The 25,586-nt window shown below is 33.9% G+C and overlaps 1 protein-coding gene across 1 annotated transcript; it reads right to left on the bottom strand.

Annotated features, from left to right (window-relative positions):
- Window positions 1–1,501: 1,501 nt before the first annotated feature.
- LOC142539918 (transcription initiation factor TFIID subunit 1-like) lies at window positions 1,502–24,448 on the bottom strand. Its single transcript, XM_075645686.1, is given in 25 exon segments — window positions 1,502–2,044; window positions 2,047–2,181; window positions 2,263–2,874; window positions 2,876–3,061; window positions 3,143–3,199; window positions 3,956–4,072; window positions 4,163–4,353; window positions 5,078–5,564; window positions 6,419–6,622; window positions 7,882–8,088; window positions 8,647–8,739; window positions 9,026–9,235; window positions 9,961–10,297; window positions 11,482–11,719; window positions 11,860–12,062; window positions 12,468–13,193; window positions 13,195–13,582; window positions 13,771–13,936; window positions 16,081–16,208; window positions 17,289–17,555; window positions 21,099–21,144; window positions 21,304–21,366; window positions 22,870–22,976; window positions 23,665–23,725; window positions 24,086–24,448. Coding segments are annotated over 24 exon segments (5,436 nt in total). The 5' UTR covers window positions 23,711–23,725; window positions 24,086–24,448; the 3' UTR covers window positions 1,502–1,822.
- Window positions 24,449–25,586: the final 1,138 nt, after the last annotated feature.

Below are 25,586 nucleotides of genomic sequence, written 5' to 3'. Positions count from 1 at the left end.
AATTAACTCATTGGAAACTAGATTCGGATTTTATGGTTTCCTGAGCGAGATGGTGTGAAACTTCGTTTGTCGATATCCATATATGATTTAACGATAAGAACTCCGGACTCTTCAACATGCTCTGAATTTCAGTGATAAGATTTTCTTCTGATTGAAAAATCCTATCCTAGTTGAGTTATTGCGAGAACTAGCCTATCAAAATGCATTGTGTTAATTACCAACCCAATCCCTTTTTATATCTCTTTGATTGTGAAAAATCTTAAGAGTGCATTTACAGACTTCGTGCCAAATAGCCCAGCATTTCATGGCAAACGTTTCAAAATCATTCTTCTGAAGAACCTTTGACAAAGCTTGACAATAATCAAGAAAAGAGTCCCCTTTCGAAGTACATTTAAATATTAACAATACATATAATCAGGGACGGAGTCACCCCAAAGCTTGGGGTGGGCTCCAGCCCAGGATAAAAAAATATGATTATTATGTATTTTAATTATAGATTAGGTTAAATTTTTGTAAAACTAATTAGTAAGTCAAATATTTATTGTTCCTTCAATCTTCAGCCTAGATTTCGTTGAATAGAGCCCAGAATGAAAAAATTTCCTGGCTACGCCTGTGTATATAAATCTTTCCACCCTCTTCGGAGCACATCACAAAACAAAATACAATGACTAGCTGTAGCAATAGATAATTTGCATAAAACACATGTACCTAGAATAGGCATATAATGATTCTTCGAGTTTACTGATGTTGGGATGTAGTTTACAACTGCATTTGCATAAAACACGTGTACCTAGAACAACCAATTTATAAACACGTACAAAATTTCCATAAACCTCTGTTGCTTCATAGGTTGTGTTATACTCAGGTTTTTCTTACAGATTATGCAATCAAACCATGTTGATTGTTCAAATTTTAGGCTATGAAATTGTTCAAATCATTATTATATAAATTTATTTTACAATAATTTATTTGTTTCGCCTATATATGTTTTTTTTTGTTCGTTTTTGAGTTCATCATGTATTATTATTTTACATATTTATGGATTTAGTTAAACAATCTCATTCTTACATTATTATTCATTATAAAAAGTCAAGACATGTCTATTTTTAAGAACAATTAAAACATATCATTTTGGGGACAAAAACATTGGAAATTTTCTATACAAGAGGAAAAAAAATTAATTTGTAATATATTATTTATTAATCCCGAGACTATTTCATTGTTGGTAAATAACTACTCAAATTATCAATTAATTTCACATGAGCAATTATATGATTAAAAACTACTTTAATATCTAAGTAATCAATTAATCATCATCATCAAATAAATTCATTGAACTCAATGTAAACGTCAAATAATCTCCCACAATCAATTTTATAATTCATTATAAGTTTATGCAATTGTTATTGAAACTCTAAAAATTTATATTCACAGTCCACTTTTATTCTTTGAATACTACACAAAAATGACAATGATAAAGTGTTAAAACAAATTATATATATAAACCGTGTGTTTACATAGTTTTCAAGAGATCATACTCATAAATTTTTGCAGCAAATTTACTTACAGCAGTTCCACAGGTAAACTACATTCTACAGAGAATTTAAATAAATTGATACAACCCAGAGAAAATATTCTTAGAGGGTTCATATATGAAAAAAACCTAACATATCAAAATCATACATATATACAACAATGATGGGTATTCTCCCAAACGCAATAAAGGGGAAGAGGCCAATTGAGAGACAAAGAAGAGTCCAAAATTGGTTACTAAGTTACCGAAAAAGGACTGTCAAAAATCTACCGTATGTGGTTTGTGCAATCAATCCCAATCAATCCCAGCCTCTGCTTCACACAAGTCTGCGTCATGTTGATCCAACAAGTAGTCACAGAGCTCCAGAAGTTGGTCTGCAAGAGGAGGAATACCTGGATTACGTCGATCGTTGTATCTATGAGCATTAAACACAATCTGATACACATCATGCCTAAAATCATCACGATTTTTGTACTCCATTCTCCTAATTTTGTCCCTGATTGTTGCCAAAAATCCATGGGATGGTCAATGATGTCTAAATAATCAGGAGCTTCTTTCTTGGACACTGGCTTTATAAATAGGTAGGATATCTTTTTCCTGTCTTTCAGTGTCTCCACAATGTTTTCCAAGATGTTTGACAAACCGACCTGCAAATTCAATTGAATGGCACTGAATGTAAGTTTGTTATTCAACTTAAGAAAGAGAAGTTGACTAAATGAACCACTCACCTCCCCTCCCCTTCTCCGTTTATACGGCTGGGAGTACTCTGGAGCATGCTTTACATACTCTGAGGATGGCTTCCTCAGCACCATTCTGTCTTTCTCTGGTATTCTTCTGTCGTTTCTTCTTGGAGGAACGTCGTCCATGTAATCATCGCTGATTTCATGGCTTCTCTTTTTTGCCTTCTTTGCCCTTGCCGTTGCTTTCTTTAGCTCTTCATCCTCTTCCCTTTCTCTTCTAATTCCATTTGCATACATCATTATGTATGCTGGCTGCTCTTCGGTGTTCCTCACCTTTTCTAACCTCTTGTATCTTTCTTCATGTTGTCTCTCAGGCTTTCTCCTTCTCTCTTCCTCCCACCATTTGTTACTCTCTCCACCTCTCGTCCTAGATGGTTCTTCATAAAAGGTTTTGATTTCATGCTCCTTACACATATCAAAACTTGACAATTCAACGATCTTCTTCGTTTTCATGTAGTCAAAATCAAAACTTTCATCCAGGTAATTATCATCCAAATTAACTATCTCCTTTGGCTGTTTGATAATAATTTTCTTGCGATGCTGGTCTCTATCAGCATCCACCGGAGGCTTTATCACAACGGAGGGTTTAATAGGTTCGACCAGCAAAACCAACAACCTTTCTCACACTTTTCGAAAAAATATTCCTTGAAAGAGTTTTTTGCTTAGACTCCGCTTGATCTATGAAATTAGATTTCGCTGATAACTTCCTGAGATATGTGCTTTCCACTCGTGTTTCAGGGTCTTCGCCGTACTTGGGGCAGTTCTTGTTGGTCCTCATATGACCAAACTGAATTAGTAACGACAATAGATAATTGTATCAATAAGTGTTCTTGGCAGAAAATTGTAAACATAGCTGCTAGAGACAAACCTGACCACATGCTCCACATACAAAACTCTCTCTAGCCGATTTCTTTTCCTTGATCACCTATTTTTCAAGAAGTAAAGAGTTTCAAATCAGTTGTGCAACACATGTGAGATAAAAGATGACATTCAAGGAAAAGATAATTCAGTAATCAGTATCGTAACCTATCTAATATCAAGAGCAAAATATTCATTGAAATCACAACGAATTGGGTGGTCTTTATATTTTTGAAAAATTCTTTCTTTTTAGCATAAAAGCTTTTTTACCCAGTAAATATAAAGGATCGCAATGCCGTCTAATATCAACATCTTTACATCTCAGCAAGCCTGTCGTCTCGTCTTACATTGCTGCAGAGGTGCGCAACCACATTCATTATGCAACTAGCACACTAAGCTTGCTGGCAGACATCTCAACGTCCATAAGGAAATATCATTGGAATGATCATTGATACAGTTAAATAACATTCAAAGGTCAAGTTAAATTCCAAGATGGATGTACCTTCTTTTTCATTTTGTTATTGATTACATTAAAAGAATAAAACACTGTAACAAATGATGTATATTATAATTATTACTTGAATATTCAAGAGGTAAAATTTAAATTTGTACAGGAAAATACCCTACAATCAAGCAAATGCAAATCTGGCTCCTCCCCTACCAGAAAAATACAAGATAAATTGGACGAGTTTTTAGTAGAAGGCAGCCAGGCTACTAAGAAACTAGTCAGAACAAATGACTACAGCATACCATTGGCAAACAATCACAAGGTAAATCTTGATCTAATCTGTATATAAATAACAGGTTAAAAGGAGCAACTTACACTCATTCCATCTGCCAATATTTTAGCTTTTTTATTCAATAATCCCATTTGTTCGATGTCATTTTTTTCCTTCACTTTTACTTTCCCAGGCAGGTTCATTCTAGGAGACAAGTCCATCTGAATCAGAAAACAAAAAATATTATAAAGTTCATCATTATAATGTCGTGAATATTCAGTGTTAGACATGAGGTACATATATACAAGGACCTCCTTTTGCTCCTTGATAAATTTATCAGTTGAAACAGAGAGTCCCTCAGTTTGCACATGTCTTTTAGCAGCAGCATTGCTCTTTTTAACCACATCAGCATGTTCAGGAGCATATTTTAATTTCGAGGCATGTCCAATTTGCACTTTTACTGCTCTTGTCTTCTTTCTGTTGTTTCGGTCAGCTTCATTTTCTGCAAAATAGTTTTTATGGTCAGATGTTGCAGTCTGAGATAGCCAGCATAAAGATATCTATCAAAATGCAGCTACTCCAGAGATGATGTCCAAAACCTATGAAAACATAGAAATTATTTACCAGAATTCAGTGCCAAATTTTTACTGAACTAGACAGACACCATTTTCTTTCTTATAACTGTAACCAAACTACTTTCACTGAAAGCATTATCTGTGGTCCATAGGCGTCATTCAGACTTAAAAAACACAGCTAAGGCCAACGGTTTAGGGAGAGAATGCAAAAAGAATGCCATTTTTTTACATAAAAACATAAATGAAAAAGGCAAGTGTTCTACAAGCATGGGAATTGTTTTATGGGCATTTGCATCCCGTCGATGCAATTTTTCTATAGAACAATTTTACATTATTCATATTGTCAACAATAACTCATGTTCATGCGGTCATAAAAAGATAGGCTGGATTTTCCTTTCACTAAAACTAACGTTATGAAATTAAAATTTACTGTCAATTTTTTCAATGGAAAAATATTTTGAAAGTAGATGGAAGTGTACTGATGTGAATTTTTTAGTGAGTTGAGCTTGACAACCCAAAAAAACAGGGCTTAAATTAAGCATCAGAACCGCTCCTGTAGATTAAAAAATCATCATAAAAATGTGGCACTGCCAGATTTGATGAAGAGGTATTACAAGCATCCTGCGTTTATTAATCTAGAAAAATTTGTACCATCCATTAGCATCCTGCACAATTCTGCTGCTTCTGCAGCCTCATCTTCCATCTCTTCTTCCGCCTGAGTTTGAAATGGGCGCCTTCTCATTTTTAAACCCTTGACACCATCAACATTAGCATGCTTAAATTCATAATGACTGTCTTTACCCTCTTCACCTTCTTCTGCATCTAGAAGATTTTCCAGATCCCCGGCGAAGGAATCCAAGTCACTGTTAGCTTCTGATTCACTCTCATTCTCCTCACCATCACCAGCACAAAGACTCTGAACTTGTCGATCCCATATTTCTTGACATTTTTCTCTAGTTTGCTGCTGAAGCTGCAAAAAAGACATACGCTGTCCTCTAGCGAATTTGCTTACTGTTGTTGGATCAACTTTAACACCTGACGCAGCTTGCTAACTGGAAAGCTTGCGTATCAAAGCAATTCGGTGCCATCGAGTTTGTTTGGCAATCTGCTCCTCTGGAACATTGAATTTGAGGAGAAGCTGTATATAAACACAGACATAATTACCACAAGCTTAACTTTATGACACCGTAAGAAAAAAATTATTATAAAGTAACGAATTCGCCACATTATTCCTAATCATTTTACTAGTACTAATGACATAATCTTACTTGTAATTTTGAATAGAATTTTACATGTAATTCTGAATACCATCCCAAGTAATCCGGACAGGATATTCAAAAGAATCAGAAACTCCCAAAAAAACCTAGGAATGAGCAAACAATCGATGCCATCAGTGAGACCCTTGACCTTTGGGTACTACCAAGACCTTGATAAAATCAAGATATTCAATTTGGAAGACAAGTGATTCACAAAAGCTAAGAGGAAAATATTTCATAGAAATACATTGCCTAACATTTACAAAGAGACTTTGGCCACCTATAAGTGGATAGCTTATCATATTGGAAAGTTGAAATTTCAGAGTAATAAAATAATAATGAACCTTCCAGGTGTTATATGGAAGAAGTCCATCACAAATTAAACTCTTAAATATTTATTCTAAAAGCACAGACACAACTTCAATCACATGTTCCACTTATCATCATTGCTCCCGTCTCCCACCATGACTGATATTTAGCATAAAAATTGAGAAGTAGTGCAAAAGGCATATATCTACTTGGAAAGAAGGTATCAAGTGCATTTAAATTTATACAGGGATAGTAGATGTACCCACAAAGGAAATGAAAAACATAAAGATTTCTCTAAGAATAATGGTTGAGGACCAGTTATAACCAACATCAAAAAGCTTAACAATTGAGGTTACAGAATTTAGTCTCATAGTTCCACATTTATGAGCAGTGCACTTGAAGGATTTAAAAAACACAATCAACAAACCTCTCTCGCAGCTTCCATGCTCAATCTGCGAAGATCAGCGTCTGTTCCAGTCACGGTCGATCCCTTACCAACAACTGGCTTCTTTTTCACCAGTGAATTCGAAATTGGAGCTTTCGGAGTCGCGCGAACATAACTGAAACCTAGGCCCCTTCCTGAAGGGTCGCCAACACCAGTAATCTCAAGGCGCTCGATATTTTCTCTATCCTGAATATCGAAGAGCAGCAAATCATTTATCTATGATCGTAACAAATGAAAACAATAATTTAAACATTAAAATGATACAAGTATCATTATTCAGAAAGGGATAAACTGGAACTGCATCTTAATATCTTTTCACAAGAATAATAAATTATACAAAATTTGATAAAAGTTATCCGTGGTGGTCAAAATCAAGAATTTCATAATGATTCAATGGTCAGCCCACACACTACGACAATGTGAATATTTACCGTTCAAATCAATTTAATAAACAAATTGAAAAAGGAAATGATACATAATTTCCGATATTCTATGAATAACTCTGGACACTTGACGATTTTGGTTGTCAAAAATGATGCAGCAGGCCCTAGAAGTACTTCAAATATACGATACTGAGGTTACACAGCACCTGGAGTGACCCAAAAAGGTACACAGAATAATCTAATCACATGTAGACCAATCTGCAATGCCGATCTAAGCTGCTTGAAAACAAAGTTATGGGGCATAGAACAGTAATTTAAGCATCCTCTTAGAATTTATATAATGAAACATAAAGCATTAAATTAATAGATTGTAAAACCACAAATTCTCATGCTTGTAACCTGAAATTGTGGCTTGTGCGGTAGATTTTTTTATTACAGTTAAAGACATATTTGGTTATAAAGCATGTATAACTTTCAGCAGCTGAATCCCTTCTGTGGCATGCACAAAAAACGAAGGATATAATTTTGAGATTTCTATACCAACAAGTTTCTTGTTATATGATGAGGAAAATTAAAAAAAAATGTAAAATGAATGGACTTTAGCTAGTATATAAGTTCAGATTTCAAGATAATAGTTGTTGCATAATCCAGGAATCTGAATTACGCCATGTTATACGAGTATATGATATACTGACACAAGCAACCCAACAGAAGGTAAATAAAATAAATCCATCAAAGAATTTTTGTGCAGAGAATTTTGTGAAGACCAACCAATACCATAGAAGAAGAAATAAATGAAAAGATGACAGCTAAACGGAAACTAAAGACAGCATAGTTTTAACATTGTACAGAGTCTTACTGATAGCTAATTGCTGCAAGTCACAACCCAATACAAAATCGGACTAACGCAAACTCTCACTAGTTGAAATTACGAACTACCACAGATGATGAATGAGCACAATCTGATCTTCGGAACAAGCAGCCAACAGCACGAGGGAGGGGAGGGGGGAGGGGAAGGAGAGAGAGGTTAAGGTGCACAATAAAATTATAGACATAGATTACCAGGTTTGTACAGGAAACAAAATTACTACTCAAGTTCCATGGGGTTATCTGCAGCTCCCTCTCAATATGTGATGCAGCAGCCAAAGTGATTGCTTCATCTGGAAGCTGATTCATTGCAGATGATAGACCTGTGGGAAGAGTCAGTCTAGTGATTCCCAATTGCTTTAGCCTGTATAAGCCAGCTTGCATGCTCTCATAAGCGCACACCTAGGCACATATGAAAGAAAAAACAATAACAATAAATAGACAGTACATAGTTTCATTAATTCAATGCTTTTATTTGCAAGGATCTGAAATGAGATTGAGATACCAAATCATAATCATTTTCTTCTGTTCTTTTTTTTATATAAGAGACGATATTTTATTAATAATATGATAAAAAAAAGTGCATCATTGGATAGTGGACTAGCGGTCCACTTTCTCCTTTCAACTTTTTTAGGTACCCAAGTCTCCTTATATCATAACCCTCACAAATCTGATCTTACAATGCAGTAAATCCAAATATGCCGCAGCATTTCATCATTTGGTCCCATCAAACACTTTCCAAGAATTTCCAAAATGATGACCAACAAGTGCAAGTTACACGAGAGTTGAAAATACACGTCTTAGCTATGGGTGTCTTGCTCATCCTTTGCATGCATATTTACAATATAAGAAATAGATCACCCTTTGCCCAAGTCAACATCAAAAAGCTTTCAACCATCTTTCATCTGGCATAAAACCCTTTTCAAACATAAAAATGATAAATTCATTATAAATACTCACATTTTCAGGTGTCACCATCCTTCTTAGCTCTTCCTCCAAGGGAATACGAAAATTAAGCTTCATAACCCAAAGAAAATGTCCATTTGCTCCTCTCTAGTGGCATATTTAAAAAATTTGATTTAATGTAACACATGGAAACTGACAACAATGAGAATGTTAAATTAAACAGCAATATAATTAAAAGATATGCATTTTCTTTGTTTTCTCAGATTATATACTTCACAAGTGTTTGATTACTTAATAAGCTACATGTTTCCTTTTTCTTCATTTCTTCGTTTTTTTCTGTGGGTGTGAGGAAGAAAGGAAGGCATTGTGCATAAGAGCGGGGAAAATCGGAAGCAACTTCAAGTCAAGTAAAAAACTACAGCAGGACTTGGACCTGAAAATCAGCACAATTTTTCAGCCTCTTCCGAAGAAAGGCTTCAGACAAGCCAGGAAACATTGTAGATAACTCATCAACACGGATGGAAGGACGCAAACCACGTTTTTCCGCTGCACGAAACTCGCGATACACGTAAACCAATAACCTGTTCATAATATAGAACTGGACAACTTTTGACCCAGGAGACATAACCTCCACATGAGGCTCCTACAGACAAACAACACGAACAAACAAAAATATACACAACATCAAAAATAGTAGGAAAATTTCTAATAAATTATAACACTAACATAAGAAAAATCACAAACAATGATTTTTAAGAAACCCTTGAAAATTATTATAAAGTCAGCACCCATGGCAAGGATCAAGATTCCTAATCTAACAATAGTTGAATTATGTCAATATCAAGTCCAAGAGTATTTATACATGACTACATAGAACATACAACTCCTTGCAGCAAAAAGCAATTATGTCAAAGAGCTAACCGGTAATAGATTATTCCATAAATGACAAGTCTGAACTAGAATAATAGGCAATAACCACTTGAAGTGTAATTTTTTTTATAAACAATTCAAAATAGATCGTTTCCATCACTTAGAAGTGCACGCTTAATACTTCTCATGAGTAAGAAACACACAAGGGCATCGGAAAACATCTCATCTCTTAACAGCAATTCATCTGGTTTTGATCCAATATGCATGTCAATTAAGAAATAGAAAGAATATGCTTTCATGATTTTACAGTAAAAGGAGTTGGTTTACCATGCATCACAACAGTCAAGTGATGAATCAATTTTCCCAGAAAGCAACTAATTTTCCCAGAAAGCAACTAAGGAAAAACAGACAAAAGACTGTATAACTCACATCTTGGAGATATCAAACAACACAGCAGACAGTTTACTTCAAAAAATATAGCAAGAATGTCAGAATAACCTGTTGTCCAACAGCATCAATCCTATCAATGCGTCTGATGGACAGTTTACCCTTTGCAGATCTCACTAACAAATAATCAGTTGCTGACACCTTGTGTCGAAAAATGGGTGCTTTATACATGTTAGTTTCCAGGCAGGACTGCCTCGAACCAGCTTTTAGATCTCCAAGAAATGGAGATTTATCAGCAGGATCAAGGATGACAACACTCCCCAACTCGTTATTTCCATTTCGAAGGAAGGTCCCTGTTTGATCACCAGGGGAAGATTTTTGATAGTATGTACAGAGTCTTGCACCCATCCCAGGATTACATAGAAGCAAAGGTCTTTCCTCACAATACCTGTATAGCATAATAATCAATAAAAAGAAGACAGTAAGCTACTGACAGTATTCAAAGCACAAGGGCAAAAAATCTAAAACTAGTGTCGGAGAGAACTATTAGATGAAAAGCATAGCAGGCAAGTGTAATTAACTTATTACTTATAAATTTATTCCAGGGGGTTTTTGCGGTAAATAACTTCCAACCTTTATAACCTCAAAAGATATTACATAAAAAGGAATCATAATCCAAAAATTTTGCAGGAGCTATGACTTTGAATCAGGCAATAAATATTTAGTATTCATTTTGTCAATAAGTTTATAGAGTTGGCTAAAAACCAAGATCCAAGTTCATTAAACTAATTGTAGAGACCGGTGTCAACATCTTAGTATGGTTCACAAAAGGTGGGGCAATAATGCAAAAACTCAAGTAATAGTTTGGTAAGGAAACCTAACATGGGAGCTGAAATAATTAGTATTGACTATCGAGTTTGTTTCAAAGTTAACTTAGTCGTAACAATAATTTTATTTAGTTCTAGGTAATCTTGTTAACTCGAGGTATTTTAATAAATTTCATTGGCACTGAGTTGGAGTTTCTTATTTTCAAGCCCTGTAGTGCATTCATAGGGTAGGGTCTAGGTTGAGTTTAATAAGGGTTTGTTTTATGATTCCTAATAACGTCTAATAGCTAGTTATACATAGAAATCGTGAGCCTATAAATGTCAATGGAACTCATAAAATTTGTTTAGGAGTTTATTTTATGCAATTACAGTACATCATGCTGATTACCAATGACAAAACTATGCTAAAATCTTGTGGTACAAAAACCTCATTCAATATGATCAACTACCATTGAAAATTGATTGAACTCGTGTTTTTAAAATGACATCACCATAAACATTCGTCTGGAACTTGAGACATACGTCACTTCCTAGTGGACCAAACCAAAAGTTAGAAAACGTCGTAAAAAAACCATAGGAACCAAGATCTACATCAGAAATCTACAATGAGAATAAGCTAAAACCTAAAACTACTTGTGTTTTGTCTCAAAAGTAAAACCTATCATGACCTTTACAGACAAATAATATAACTACACCTCACGAATTTAGGCAGAAAATATTTGCCAATCAATCAGTAGTTTCATTCATATTTAAAGAATAAGCTGAAAACACAACACAAAAACCATGAAAGTACTTGATAACTTACTCCATTAAGAAAACATGACCATCTTTTACTGAGAGATCAGATTTCTTCTTAAATGCTCCAGGAGGACGTAGAGACTTATATTCACTGGGAAGCTTTTGTGCCCTTGGCAACAAATGTATTTTTGTTCGAATAACATGCAACACTGAGTTTGGCCTAACATTTTGCTTAGCAAGAGAATAGTTGTCTTCGAGCTCTCTCCCAGAATGAAATATTCTCACTGGCTCAGATAGTTTAAAATCTGTGAACAACAGAGAGAAAATTCGAAAAGAATAGTGAGACTACAGTGCACACATTAACCAGTACATAATTATTACATAAAATAATAAGGCATACAAAAAGATAGGCATAATCACCGTGGACATCAGAGGAACAATATACCTAGTTTTTTTGAAGCTTTAACCTTCAGATTGGAAATTCTCTCTTCAGCATCCACATGAAGTTTACTGCCTCTTCCTCCCAAACTTTTCATTATGATTTTCATTGTTCCATGAGTGGCTGGTTTCACATACTCCTTTAATGGTACCTCAATATCATGGGGATACCATGAAGTCTTTGGCCGGTGAAAACTGGCAATATCTTTGCTGCAAAAGAGCAATTGATTCACAATGCCAGAATGCAAAGAAATGAGAAAAATGGTTTGCAAACAATGAGATGAAATTTTATGGTACATGAGCAGAGTAAAAATTATGATGTGCTACGCAGAAAAAGCCAAAATTAGAACAACTTATTTAGGTAAACCTCGAGGCATATCAGATTTTCAGTATAAATGGCATCAGCAAGTAATGCTAACCTAATATAGTTGTTAGCGTATCTGGTTTATCACTGTTGTAATAACAAGTACAGGTATGGATGTTGGAATTGTTTAAAATGCATTTCCATCTGATCTATTGTTGAAGGGAGAGAAAAAAGTAGAAGTTTTCTATACACCCAGCAATGAAACTTCGTATCATACATTAAAAAAGCAACAGATAAAAGTGTCTTCTTACTTGTTTAGCTTCGTTTTCATTGTCTGTAGCTTGAGTGCAGGCACTGAATGCAAGACTTTGAGTCCGTGAACTGTGCGTTTTTTGGAATGTGATCTCAACTGCTGCGATGGTTTCCTGTTTGAATAATATTCATCATTAGAGATATTGAACTGCCCAGCTGATGGGACTCCATGACCATGAAGCTCTGGTGAATCCCCACTTGGTAAAACAGAATGAGAAATAATCATCGCCCCTGTATGAGATCGGAGATGGTTAACATCCTGGGAATCTGAAACTTCAAAAAGCATCTGTTCATCTTGGAGATCAAGAATAAGCTTAGACTTGGCAACAGACTGATGCTGCTCCCATACAATGTCATCCAACCAAGAACCTTCCATTAAAGCTCTGTTTTGCAGACTGAGGCTAGCAAAACACTTTATGGCATCACTGCCTTGTGTCACATCAGCACCATTGTTTGCCCCTTCAGTGTTTGCACTGGCTTTATCTAATCGAGATTCTAACCTTAAGAATTGGGGATGATATCTACTTTGTGCGAGGGAAAGGTTTGAAAAGTGGGAAAATTCTTCAGAACTAAAAGGCTCTACGCTTACGTAACTATTTTGAAATGAATCATGATCAATATCGTGAAGTTCACTCTGAACTTTCGGCTGATAAATTTGAGCTTCAGCTTCCAATTCACTATCCTTGTCAGCAAGTGAGTCAGAATCAGGTCCAGAGAGCTCACAACTCTATAAAATACTCACTTGAAGATGGAGAATTATTCCACATAATTTCATCTTCCCAATCTTGCTGATCAAAAGGGTAGAAAATGGGTGACAAAGGTGAGTTCCATTCTGGACCGATAGAAACTGATGAAAGATTTCGTAATGGTTCAGAAGAAACAAAACAGTCCTTTCTACGGTGATCAAATCCCATAGCCATATTTCCAGTTCCACTACCAAGTCCAGATTTCATTAACTCCCTCCCATCATCCAATGAGGCAAGCTCATCTTTAAAATGACATGGTTTCATCCAAGAAAAATCTCGGCAAGGTGCCTTTAGATAATTCTCTTCATCTTCCTCGACAATCGCAGAGACTTGAATTGACTTGAATTTCTCGGTGAACAGAATAGTTGCTGTTTTTTTAGCGCCATTCAGGTTAAACAAATCAACAATAAATGTAAAGCAATACCACTACATTCAAACAGGTAGTAATAGCGAAAAGGCCAGTTTAAAATGCCAACGAATTTCAGCTGAGAAACATTCTCAAAAAGATTACATTGTGGCGTAGGTCAATAAGAAAATTGAACTAAACCATGCTTACCTTTAGGAATCATATTTCTGCGGTCACTTTTCTCTACCTTTTTTATTGGATCATGAATGCCAAAAATTTCAGAAAATCGTAAAATGGCCCTTCCATCCTCTACATAAAGAACAGGAAGCATCTGAGACCAATCACCATCAACCGGCTCTTCAGAAACATTTGTGTCCTGCTTAACCAAGTGCAAAGGCACCAATTAAGATACCAACTCCCCAAACAAAAATAATAAACTGCCTGCACAAATACAAATTACATGACGCAACTCAAACAAGTCAACAGATTATGTCTTATCCCTCAATGTTATTCACCATAGATAATTATATATACAGTTCATATGTGTATGAAAATAAGGCAAGCTGGCATTTAATTTCACTTTCCAATGACCATAAACCAAGGCATATCTAACATCAGGTCATGTTTAGAATAACGTGGGTTCGGAACGATTTGGTATTCCCATTCATCCAACCCCATTGTGCACTATTTCTAATGCTAACTATTTCTAATGCTAGCTAGCATTAGAAATAGTCAATATAGCATTAGAAATAGTCAATAATCAACCTAAATCCTAATCAAGGTATACCATCTACATATCTGAAAAAGACAAGTCAGCCCAGGAAATTTAACCTGTTTTAATTTATGTTGGCATTTTAGTAGCTAAAAGTCAAAGGAACAACTTTCTGGTGGAGAAATTTTTAATGTCTGCCACACCAAAACACAGGCTAAAGGAAATTATTGACGAACCCATTCACATAATAAGCTGTTTACACTAAATGCATTTCCATTCAATTAACCAGATCTATGGTTTCAACTTTCATTTGACCAGATACAGAATGATATTTTTCTTTTCACTTTAATTCAGTCTTTTTAATAACAATCTCAAAGTATTGCCTTACCGATCCCATAAACCTAATTTGGTCCACAAAAGCAGATCTATAACACACATTCTAAAAGGAATCCCAGAGAAAAAAACTTTGGGACTCACTGTCTAAGCCTAAAAAATGAGGGTTTAAAAATAGGGACAAAAGTTAATGATCCCCTACATGCCTAAACTAACTAAAACCTAGAGGAATTAAGACCAGAGACTCTAATAAAATTTTAAAATTATTAACCCCAAAAATCACTCTTTAGATAAAAATATATGATCCCCATAAGCTTGAAATAACTAAAAGATAGAGGTATTAAAACCAATCTACTTCTAGAAAGTTGAAATTATTTGCCCAAAAACTCACCTTAATTTTAGATAAAAATATGGAACAAAGCACATTAAATATACAGCAATGGAGGTTTACAAAACCATAACAAACTGGCAGTGTTCAAACAAAGTGCTGACGCCACCACCAGTGCGAGGCACAAGTTCCATACTCATCCACGACAAAAAAACTATAATCAAGAATATCATACAAGCAAAAGCATCAGAAAAGGAAACAGAGAAAGAAAATTCATTTTCACCTTGATATAATAACTCTAGTGTATTCTCATGTAATGGTGATGGATCCACTAAAACAAAAATGACAAATAAATGTGCTCTCACAATTACGTCACAAATAAATCTGCCTTCCTTTCTTCCTACAAGAAAATTGCTTTGAAATGTGAGTACAATTCCCTTAACTGAGTAGATGCACATAGTACATCATTCATCCAATATAACAAGCAACTTGTTCAATTTGAAGGCAAATAAACAACTATCTACCATCATTCACAACATGAAAAGGAAAGGAGATCCAAGCTAAGGCTCTAAAAACAACTGACAAATATGCATATCGGGGACTGCCGAATGACAATATAAAGCAAATGAGCCTAAAAGCAACAACCTAGAGCAATGCCTTATTTAGGTAATGGAGGCGAACAAATGAAGAAAAACTGATACGCTCGATATTAGTTTTAGTGAAAACAAACAGGGTCTTGCTTGTTACAGAATGCCCAGAAAACAAACATTTATCCATTCAGTATCTGAATAATTCATGCATCAAAGAAGAAGTGGAACCACGTTTTAACAGCTGAATATTAGCCGTTGCCTGCTGATGGCAAAAAGGCTACCGGTTGCCCACTTTCTGGAGAGCATCCTTCTCCGAACTCCACAAGCATAGAAAGCAAGGGCATAATGGGAACAGTTGCCATTCAGACATCTTCCATATCATTTTTTTAATATAGACCAAGTAGAGATGTGATTGAAAAAAGTTAAAAATAGTAAATATTATATAGAAAGTATAGCCACAAAAAAAAAGTGCTGAACCTTAAATTGGAAAGAAAAGAAAATATAATTTAGGAAGACATCCTTAATTAGGAATCCAATTCAACATACATGCAACTGACCTCCACAGAATCTACAATATACGTGTCCATTTCATGTTTAACCTCATACTGGATAGCTTCAGCAAGACTTTCTCCTTCAGAAAGCTCTGTCTGACTGCAATTCAGCTTCCCTGTAAGAAGAATAAAACCTAAACCGGTCTTAGATTATACACATTCACTAAAACTACAATTAAATCTTACATATTTCCTTCTACCTCCAAGCATCAAATATTTTCTCAAAACATGTACCTCTACCTACGGCTATGAAGTTCCGAGAAGTTAATGTCACATATGCGAGCGATAGTAAATCATATATGGTCAATTACTCGGGGAAAGAATTGGAATACATTTTTGATTATCTATCCACCAAAGCACCAACCAATAACATGTGCTAGTTGGCCTTTCTGCCACCAACAAGAACCATTTTGATTAATAATGCCCAAGAACAGAAGATCACTTCAGCTCTGTATTTGGTTTGCATGCTTCATTTACCAAAGTTTTGATCCAGGGCTTTATTGGAAAAGCGAACCCTCCATTTCAAAACCAAATGGCGTCCTCTTTCCTCCTCTCACATAATAACCACAAAATGACTGGGGTAGAGATGAAAACCACTGTTCGGACAGCCAATTTGTTAACAGAGAAGTAAAAAATTATTGGCAACCTTTCATTAAGTTCATCGTAATTTGAAAGTTCGTAAAAATCTCTCCAGTCAGAAGAGGGATTATCATAGTCACACTTTAGTTGCACTCTACCAATGTACTAACACTCCATCTTAAATTTTTTATTACATTAAGACAAGGATCTTTTAAAGGAAAAACGACGAAACCATCCAAAGACCTTCCAACTTATTTTGAAGGAAGGTATCTGGCTAAGAATGTGTCAAAGGACGAACATTGAAGCATTAATTTCTCCTGACTAGGGCAAGGGACAAAATACCAGGACTTTTAATTTTTGTAGCCTGATAATTTGGGAAGAGCAATTTTTGCTGTTTTCACTCCTTTTCTGTTCATTTCATAAATCTGATCAAGTAAATACTAGAAACTCAATTGAAAAAAAAATCGATAAGCCATGCATAACATCAACTCTTAGTATTTTTTACCACTTTGCCCCATCTGCAAGGTTATCATGTCTAGATATGCACGAGTACGAAATAAATAATAATGATATGTTGAAAACAAGAAATAGTAATATGTACTGATTTCCAGTCAGATTGTCAATGAAAGGAAAACCTGATGGAGAAAAGTGTTGAGTTTCGTCATTGTCCTCAACTACCATGGCCTGCTTTTCCAAGTCAGCCTCAACTTCATCTTCATCGTAATTTTCATCATCAAAAACAGAAGTTACATTCTCCAAAGTAGTAACTGAAACTTCTTTGGAAAAACAATCCTTTTTTGGCAACAAAAAGTCCTCCTCCGTAGCAGCTTGAACCTCTGGTCCTTCATACTGCTCGTCTATATCTTCATAATCAACAGCATTTTCTGCCTTCTTGTCATAATCTACTTTTCATGGGAAATGAGTGAAAGAAAGCCATTCAAAATCAGGCAAGTACACCAAAAAAGGACATTGCCAATTGCATAAATTAAACCTCAACAAATATCTATATATATATATAAGAAGAGTTTTTGCCAAAATAGGAAAGTTCCCGCCAAAATTACTTACTAAAAAAGGAAACAAAACATTTAATGAATATTGACATATGTCTACTGCAATAAATGATCACTTCAATTATTGTTTGCATTGATTGTATCAATTTATTTAATTCAATTTTGAATTTAATTAATTTTTATATTAATTCAAATGTAATTTATGTATTATATGTTTTTTTATTTTTTTACTCAAATTGAAACTAAACTCTATTTAAAACGTAAACTATATTAAAAAATTTGCATTGATTATATCAATCAATTTAGTTAAAAATTATATAATTAAATTTAAAATACAAATGATTGCAATATTCAGTATCACTAATGAGGTAAATCATTCAAAAATACATTTTGCTATTTTAAGTAATTTCCTGCCCAAATTACTTACTGAAAAGAAATACAATATTTAATTAGTTTATTTAATTTTTTCTAAAAATAAAATTAGTTTGAGTGCTAAAAATTATCATTACAATAAGGTTTTTCAATGGACATTAAATTACCATTGAATAATCATAACTTTTTGATCTCAAATGCATATTATTTTGAAATTATCTTAATTTGAGAGAACTAATTCATTGTAGTTTTCTTCTAAAACCATATGTATATTGTATATCTTGAATTGTCTTCTTAAAAATTCAAATAAGAGAGCACGAGAAAATTAAAAGAGATAGATTCAAAAGAGTTTCAAATGAACATTAAATTACTCTCAATAAACATGAATATTACCCTCAATAATCAGAAATGTTTAACACCTAATGCATGCGAATCGAGATTCCATAATTTGAAAGAGTAATGTATTAATGTATGATATAATTCTGTCAAAAGCATCCAATGTATAATATTTGTCCCTTGAGATGTCTTATTTGAATTTTAAATTATAAATATATAATATTGCATATTATATTAGAAACCAATTTTATTCTATTTATCTTACTAAATTTATCTACTCCAAAATTGAATTCTGAAATGACTTCTCTTTTAAGCACCATATATGAGTTGAATCTTTCCAAGATGTAATGTTCATTTAAATTTAGATTTGTTCGTTATTATGATTACCTACATATGGAAACAACGAGACATTAAGTTTGAAATATGTCTTTCATGATCGAGAAGTAAAAAATATTATTCGTCTATTTGTATGAAATTTTAATTATTACGTATTACTAATGTAATAATTTTCTTCTATATTACAAAGTTCACGGATACATGATAGTATAAAATGTTCTGTAATGGAAATGATTAAGCTAATTCTAAAGAAAATATGCATCTTATTAAAAGACACCTTATAGAATTTATCGACATTGTTTTGGAATACACATAGTAAATGTTAATAAAATAAATTTTCTGATTTATACATAATTTATTTATGATCACATGTTTCATTTTTTCTTTCGAAATAATAGGCTGTTGTGTATATTATAAAGTGATTTTGTAGATAAAATCACAATTCATTTAGATAAAGATAATGATGAAACAATTTTTGTTATCATTCAAATGTGTCAAACACGTGTCATATCACAAAATTGTTTGTAAATGTGGATTTAGATGAAATTACTGAATTTTGAAAAGAGTATTTCTTATTAATTTTATTGAATGTGATTTAAAAATATTTTTTTTATCACAATTAAAAAATAATAATATATAGCTTCTTGAAAATTAAAGAATTAAATATAAATTAAGGTTGGTAGTCGACATCAATACACTAAACACGATAAGCATCATGTCATTGCCTTAGGGCTTAGACTAACACAATCTAAAATTTTGATATATGATAGTGATTATTAGCCAAAAAAATTAATTGACATGCGTTGTATTTAAGAAATTTTTTTAAAATTAACGAAAAAATAGTTTTTATTATTATATTATTTTTTTCAATTTAAATATCTATTCATTTTTAACTAATTTTTAATAATATCATCCCGTGCATCGCACGGGTTAAATACTAGTTTTAAACATAAAAACTGAGCTGAATAATGGTATCCAACTTATTGCTCTAGATAAGACATCAACCACTACAATTCAGTACTTATAGCTCAACATACGCCTATAAGAAGCATGAAAGAGCTGGAGAGTTATGTACATCGAGTTGGTGAGCCAAGTCAAGGGACACTTCACCACACAGCATGCTAAGCAATGAATCACAATGAGATATTCTCTAATTCTTCTCTATACTTTTTATTTTAAACTATATTTTTTTCGTATTAACAATATAATATCCCACATTTATTTTCATGTTAGGATATCCCCCGTTCTTTCTTAGTCCATGCCATGCATGCAAGGGTGGCCTACTTTCACAGATTGGTTCTTCAAAACAAACAACAGAATTAAATGCTCGAAAATGGCCATTGTTAGTTTATCTAAATTGTAACAGCTGCACCCTAACACCAAAAATCACGTTCCTTTTTCTAGAAAAACACATAATTCTTCTAATTTTACGAGAAAATATGTCACCACTAACACTAGGACATAATTAGAGATCTTGATGAAGGTGCTGGATTATTTCCATGTAAAATGCCTAATCTAAACAAATTACACGCGTAAATCAGTAGTATTCAGATAGACTACAACTTTAGGCCCCACTGAATCCATATGACCATATCTACTGACATTTATTTCTGGCATTGAGGGCCAGTTTGGAGCTCTCACTTGAATTGAGCTAAAATCTATTAATAGGATGACTCAACGCCCTTATTTGTTAATCTAAATCCACTTCAATGTAAATACTTATACGACCTTATTATTTATAAAGATATCATAAACTAAAACAGAACGTGAGTCACAAAATTTGGCCAGGTTTTTATGACACAAGATCACCGCTGCATTCTATTACACTAATCCAATATCTATGTACAACACTCACGCTTTTAAATCAGCCATGGAAATCATCACATTCACAAAGACATAATCTCTTTATGATCTGTGTACATTTTACAAATCCACAAATTATTCAGGGAATCAGGGTAACCCAACTTCACAACTCCATGCGTCACTATATTTTTCCGCCAACTATCTTTGGACCTTTTAGATGAAAGAACCAAATAGTAAGAAGCAATCAAATGCTTCAACACATACTTACACAGACATAGACAACAAGGTAAATGTCTAGGCTCGAGATACGGCAAGGATCGCCTTTGTGCCTAACACAAGCTAAGGTGTAGCTCTTTAATGAAGTGTATTCCTTAACCATAAATCCATCTAGGTATTATACTGATGTTCAATTTTAAAAACTAGTATAGTTTTAGCCACTATGGAAACCTGAAATCGAATTATATTATCTGAAGTAGATAATGCAATTAAATTCTAAACCTCGAAATCTAATGGATAATCAGGAGCAATTAAAAAAATCAACCATATAAGCTGAAACTAAAAAATTGATGAGTCTGTAGGTGCCATTACCTTGATCAGTGCCATCAGATGGTGTCTGTGGTGATCTCGTGGAGAGCTGAATCCACAAAAAGAAAGGGAACAATTGTAAGATCAGAAAATTCAAGGGAAAATTCTCATGAACAATAGATGATTGAATTACCGACTACAAATCAAAGGCCCTACTATCCATGACTGCATTCAAAACAACGATTGAGATATGGATGGAAACCCATACATCTATCTCTGTCAAGGATTGATCAAGTTTGTCTGCCAATGCAGCAAGATGCTCCTTTGCATCCTGAAATAAACAGTCAGCATTTAGTCATACTTTACACGCACACATACATAAAGAGGGTTAGAGAAGAGGCATCAAACAATCCAAGGAATAAAAATATTTTTCGCAAAATCATGCAAGTGAATATTACAAGCATTCAACAGGACTTGTACCCAGAGAAGAAATAAATAAATTTTCTCAATCAACTGGAGACGAGCATTGCCTGAAGATTCAAGCTTGATACAACACTAGAGAACATGCATTTCTCACTGTTGCATGACAAATTTTCTCAGACAAAAGACAGATAATACAAAGGCATACCAGCTTCTGGTTCTTGGAACGCTGTGAAAAGTTTCATGAATCATTTTGTTGCTGTCCACAATTTAAAAACTGAAATTAAATTGCAAAAGATATGAATTGTTCTCCCAGAGATAAACTCTTAACAAATCCCTAGCTGGCAGTTAGCATTTTCTATTCCCTAGCCTGAGCTAGTCACAATGCTCAAGTGACAAAAATGACAGAATGAATGCTATCTTTCTCCTCTCTCACATGGGCCTCTCCTAACCAGCCCACTAAATCCCTTTAAGACAAAAATAACAGAATGAATGTATCTCTCTCCTCTCTCACATGGACATCTCCTAAACCAGCCCACTAAATTCCATTAAGACCCAGACCCGTAACACAGTTTCTAGTGACTACAATTTACTACGTCTGGAAAAAGGAACTGCTAAGTGATGAACCAAGAGTGTACAAGTCTCTGAATTAACTTAAATCAAATTAAATAGATGAGATCGGACTAAATAAGGATCGATATAACTATACAGCCTGTTCCGGTGATCTAATATTGTTTTTCAAATATAGATCATGTGGAAGGAAGAATGACACAAATTGAAGTCACATACAACTTCCAAAACAATGTTGCCAGAAGTAACTAATGACAAATGTAAACAAACTAAACATACAAAGCCAAGGTAACAACCAACATCAATCAAAAGTCCATCTCTCGATTAATTTATCATGCTCCAAATAATCAGTCTTTGCAACATCAAGCATGATTCGACGCTTGAACTTTGAGTTACATGATTCGTTTTTGGTATGATTTCAGAGAAACAACTACTGCTGTTTTGGAATAATGATTTAACTCAATATCTTGTTTCGATTTTCTAGTGACTCTGCATGAACAGATTTCACTATTAGTTTCCACAAGCCTCTGACTGATAGCGCCAAATATTTGATGCATGCGAACATTATTATTTTCAACTTCAAAATTTAGTCACAAATGAAACAGTTGGTTGTTTATATACGACTGCTATGTGGAGCGAGCATTCCTAAGGCAATGATAAAATTTAGTTTTGAGTAAATCAGCCATAACCATGCATGCAACAACCAATATACACAACATATTAACTAATGGGGTATAAAATAGAAAGAGAGTAACATGTTCTTTATCATCTACCATCTAACCATACTCTTTAGCTTTAGCATCAACTGGGCTGACAAGGTGGCAAAATAAATAAAGTACATCACCTCATCAAGGTAATCAACATCGAGATCACCAGAGTTGTCGACATTCCCAAACATGAATCCCAGAAGGCTGTTTCTCCCAACACCTTCCTCATACTCATCCTCGTCATCTTTCGTGTTAGAATTTGTTTACCAGAGAAAGAGCATCAGAAGATGAACAACAGACAATTAAACATTTTTAGAGTGTTAACAGCACTGTAGAAGAATGAAAGGAGCTGTCACCTATTTATACCTACCTACTTAGCTGGCACGAATACATAAAAGAAAAATCTGATAAATAGTGTAGTTATGCATACGTAATGTTTTCATCTACAACCTGAAAAGTTGTTCATTCTCCATTTCCCTTGTTAGATCACATGACAACATAATAACACCATACATTGCTACCGAGAAAAATGGAAAATAATATTGAATAAATTAAAGAAAATAAGTGATGCAAGAGCTCTTATATGAATCGTGATATCTTCTCCGGTGTGACTGAACCCTGGAACTAAGTGAGGGAAACATTATTTGTTCCGCCACAAGGTTAACTAGCTAGCTACTCTATGGATACCAACATAATTATTAGTAGTTGTTGTAACCAACAGTTAATAATGATTTAAATTTCGATCAACAATGGTCTTTGGATAAGAGAGATGTGTGTGCTTGTGCGAGTGTATTCAACTAGAAGTAGAGAAAAAAATTCCTCTTTAAATTTTTAAAAAGAAGTGCAAAAATCATATGGTGTAACCTAAGAGTTCTATTGCGATCCAACTTCATCAAATCGACAAGCTAAACAAAACAAGTTGAACTACGAACCTTCATCACGTTCATCATTGGAAGGGTTGTCTGAATCATATCCCATGTGAAATAAAAATCACTGCAAAAGAAGAAGGTTCAGTTCTTAGAAAAAAATCATGATAAGCCATTATTTAACAATAACAAATAAATTATCAAGAAAACACAGCACCATTACATTGCATTCCTAAACTTAGATCAGAAAAATCTCAACACTGAAAATAAGATTTAGAAACAGGGCTTTTTTGGAAGATCAAAATGCAGCGACCATAGTTAATAAATCTTGCTATTAAACTAGAGCAAAATTCGAAAAGACAAAAAAGTTTTATCAATTTCAAACAAACATTTTCAAAATGGTTGTCTTATCGAAATTGAAAAGGAACGGCTAACCTATTACTTCTCTAGAAACTTAAAAAATTGGGTAATAATATCTTCCGCTTACCGGCTGCGGCTTTTGATCGAGAAAAAATTGGACACTCCAATGTCTGGAACTCTCACCCTAAAACCTACGGTGGCCCTGGATCTCGTAGCCTGATGTGTGAGTGGGAATCCTCATAGTATAATTAGAAAATATGGGTCCATGTACTGCAGAATGCTACGGCAAAGAAAAACGCACAACGGACATCCGCCCGTAATAAAAAAGAATGGGGCAATAATTCATTCATCCGCCGAATTTATAAGGGCATAAAATTGGAAGAGCTATAGTTAGAAAACCAACAGGGAAAACGCACGCCGCGATCAAGAGTGGAGTTTTTCCCTGCTGCTGGGTTTTCTTTTTCTATGCCAGAGGCTGAGATTTGAAGAGATGGGGTGTCCGGGGAGGAAGAAGAATTATTTATAGAGGAAGGAGCGTGTAATTGAACCGGGCCAAGACACGGTTCACGGTAATTATCTCGGTTCTATTTCTGAGGAAAATTATATCGGCTCGGGTAAATTTTTTAAACTCTGGGCTAGTCAGTACAGTAGACTGATACCCACATAGCGGTCTTAAGTTATGGGTCAAAAATGACCATTTCCCAATTTATATTGGGCCAAGTTGGGTTAGTCACCCAATTTAACTGTTGATTTTTAAATTAAAAAAAAAATTAGAAATGATCATAAATAATAAAAATGAGACATACTTTTATTTTATTATTTTGTTGGAGACAAAAATTGGAATACAATAATTAAAATAGATTTTTAAACTTTCAAGCATGTAAAAGTATATAAAAATATATATATAATGATTATTAAAAAAATCCAATCTTTTTTTTTTAAAAAAATTACAGAGTAATTAAAGGAATGTGGCAATATCCATCTAAATACAAGTCGATCTGATCTACAAATCGATGAAAATTTTACAAGTTTTAACCTTGGAATTTAATTTAATCAAATTTCACCAACTTGGATAAAAAAAAATAGTAAAAAAAGATCGAACCTACATCTACAAGTTATACAGATGAAATCACTATCATTGGACTATAAATCAGGTCTCACTTGGAGAATCTATTGTTACCACCAAAACTTGGTTCACATAGTGAGACAAGTTGTTTTATACAAACTTGTATATCATTCGCGCAATATACGAAGTGTTATTTTATGTAATTGATATTAAATTTTGTAAGTATGGACGTTTGAACAATACTTAAAATTATTGATACAATGTAATGAATATATTTATATTTTAAATAGTATTATATATATAAAAAATTATACCATTTGCGATAACGCTCAAAATAGGATAACAATCTTTTACGGTAAAATTGACTTTTAAATCATTATATTATATATGTTGGATGAGTGGAAATGTCACTAAAAAAATAAAAAAAAAGTTGCACGCAATTTTTTTTCACAAGAGTGACGACGTAACACTGCAAACGTCGACACCACACCAGCTCTACTTGGAATAATAACTGAAAATGTTAAAAAATCAAAGTTAAAAAAAAACTAAACTAAATTCATTA

Source organism: Primulina tabacum, chromosome 3, assembly GCF_025594145.1.
Source record: "Primulina tabacum isolate GXHZ01 chromosome 3, ASM2559414v2, whole genome shotgun sequence".
NCBI lineage: Eukaryota > Viridiplantae > Streptophyta > Magnoliopsida > Lamiales > Gesneriaceae > Primulina > Primulina tabacum.
This window is presented reverse-complemented; position numbering and strand designations above follow the sequence as displayed.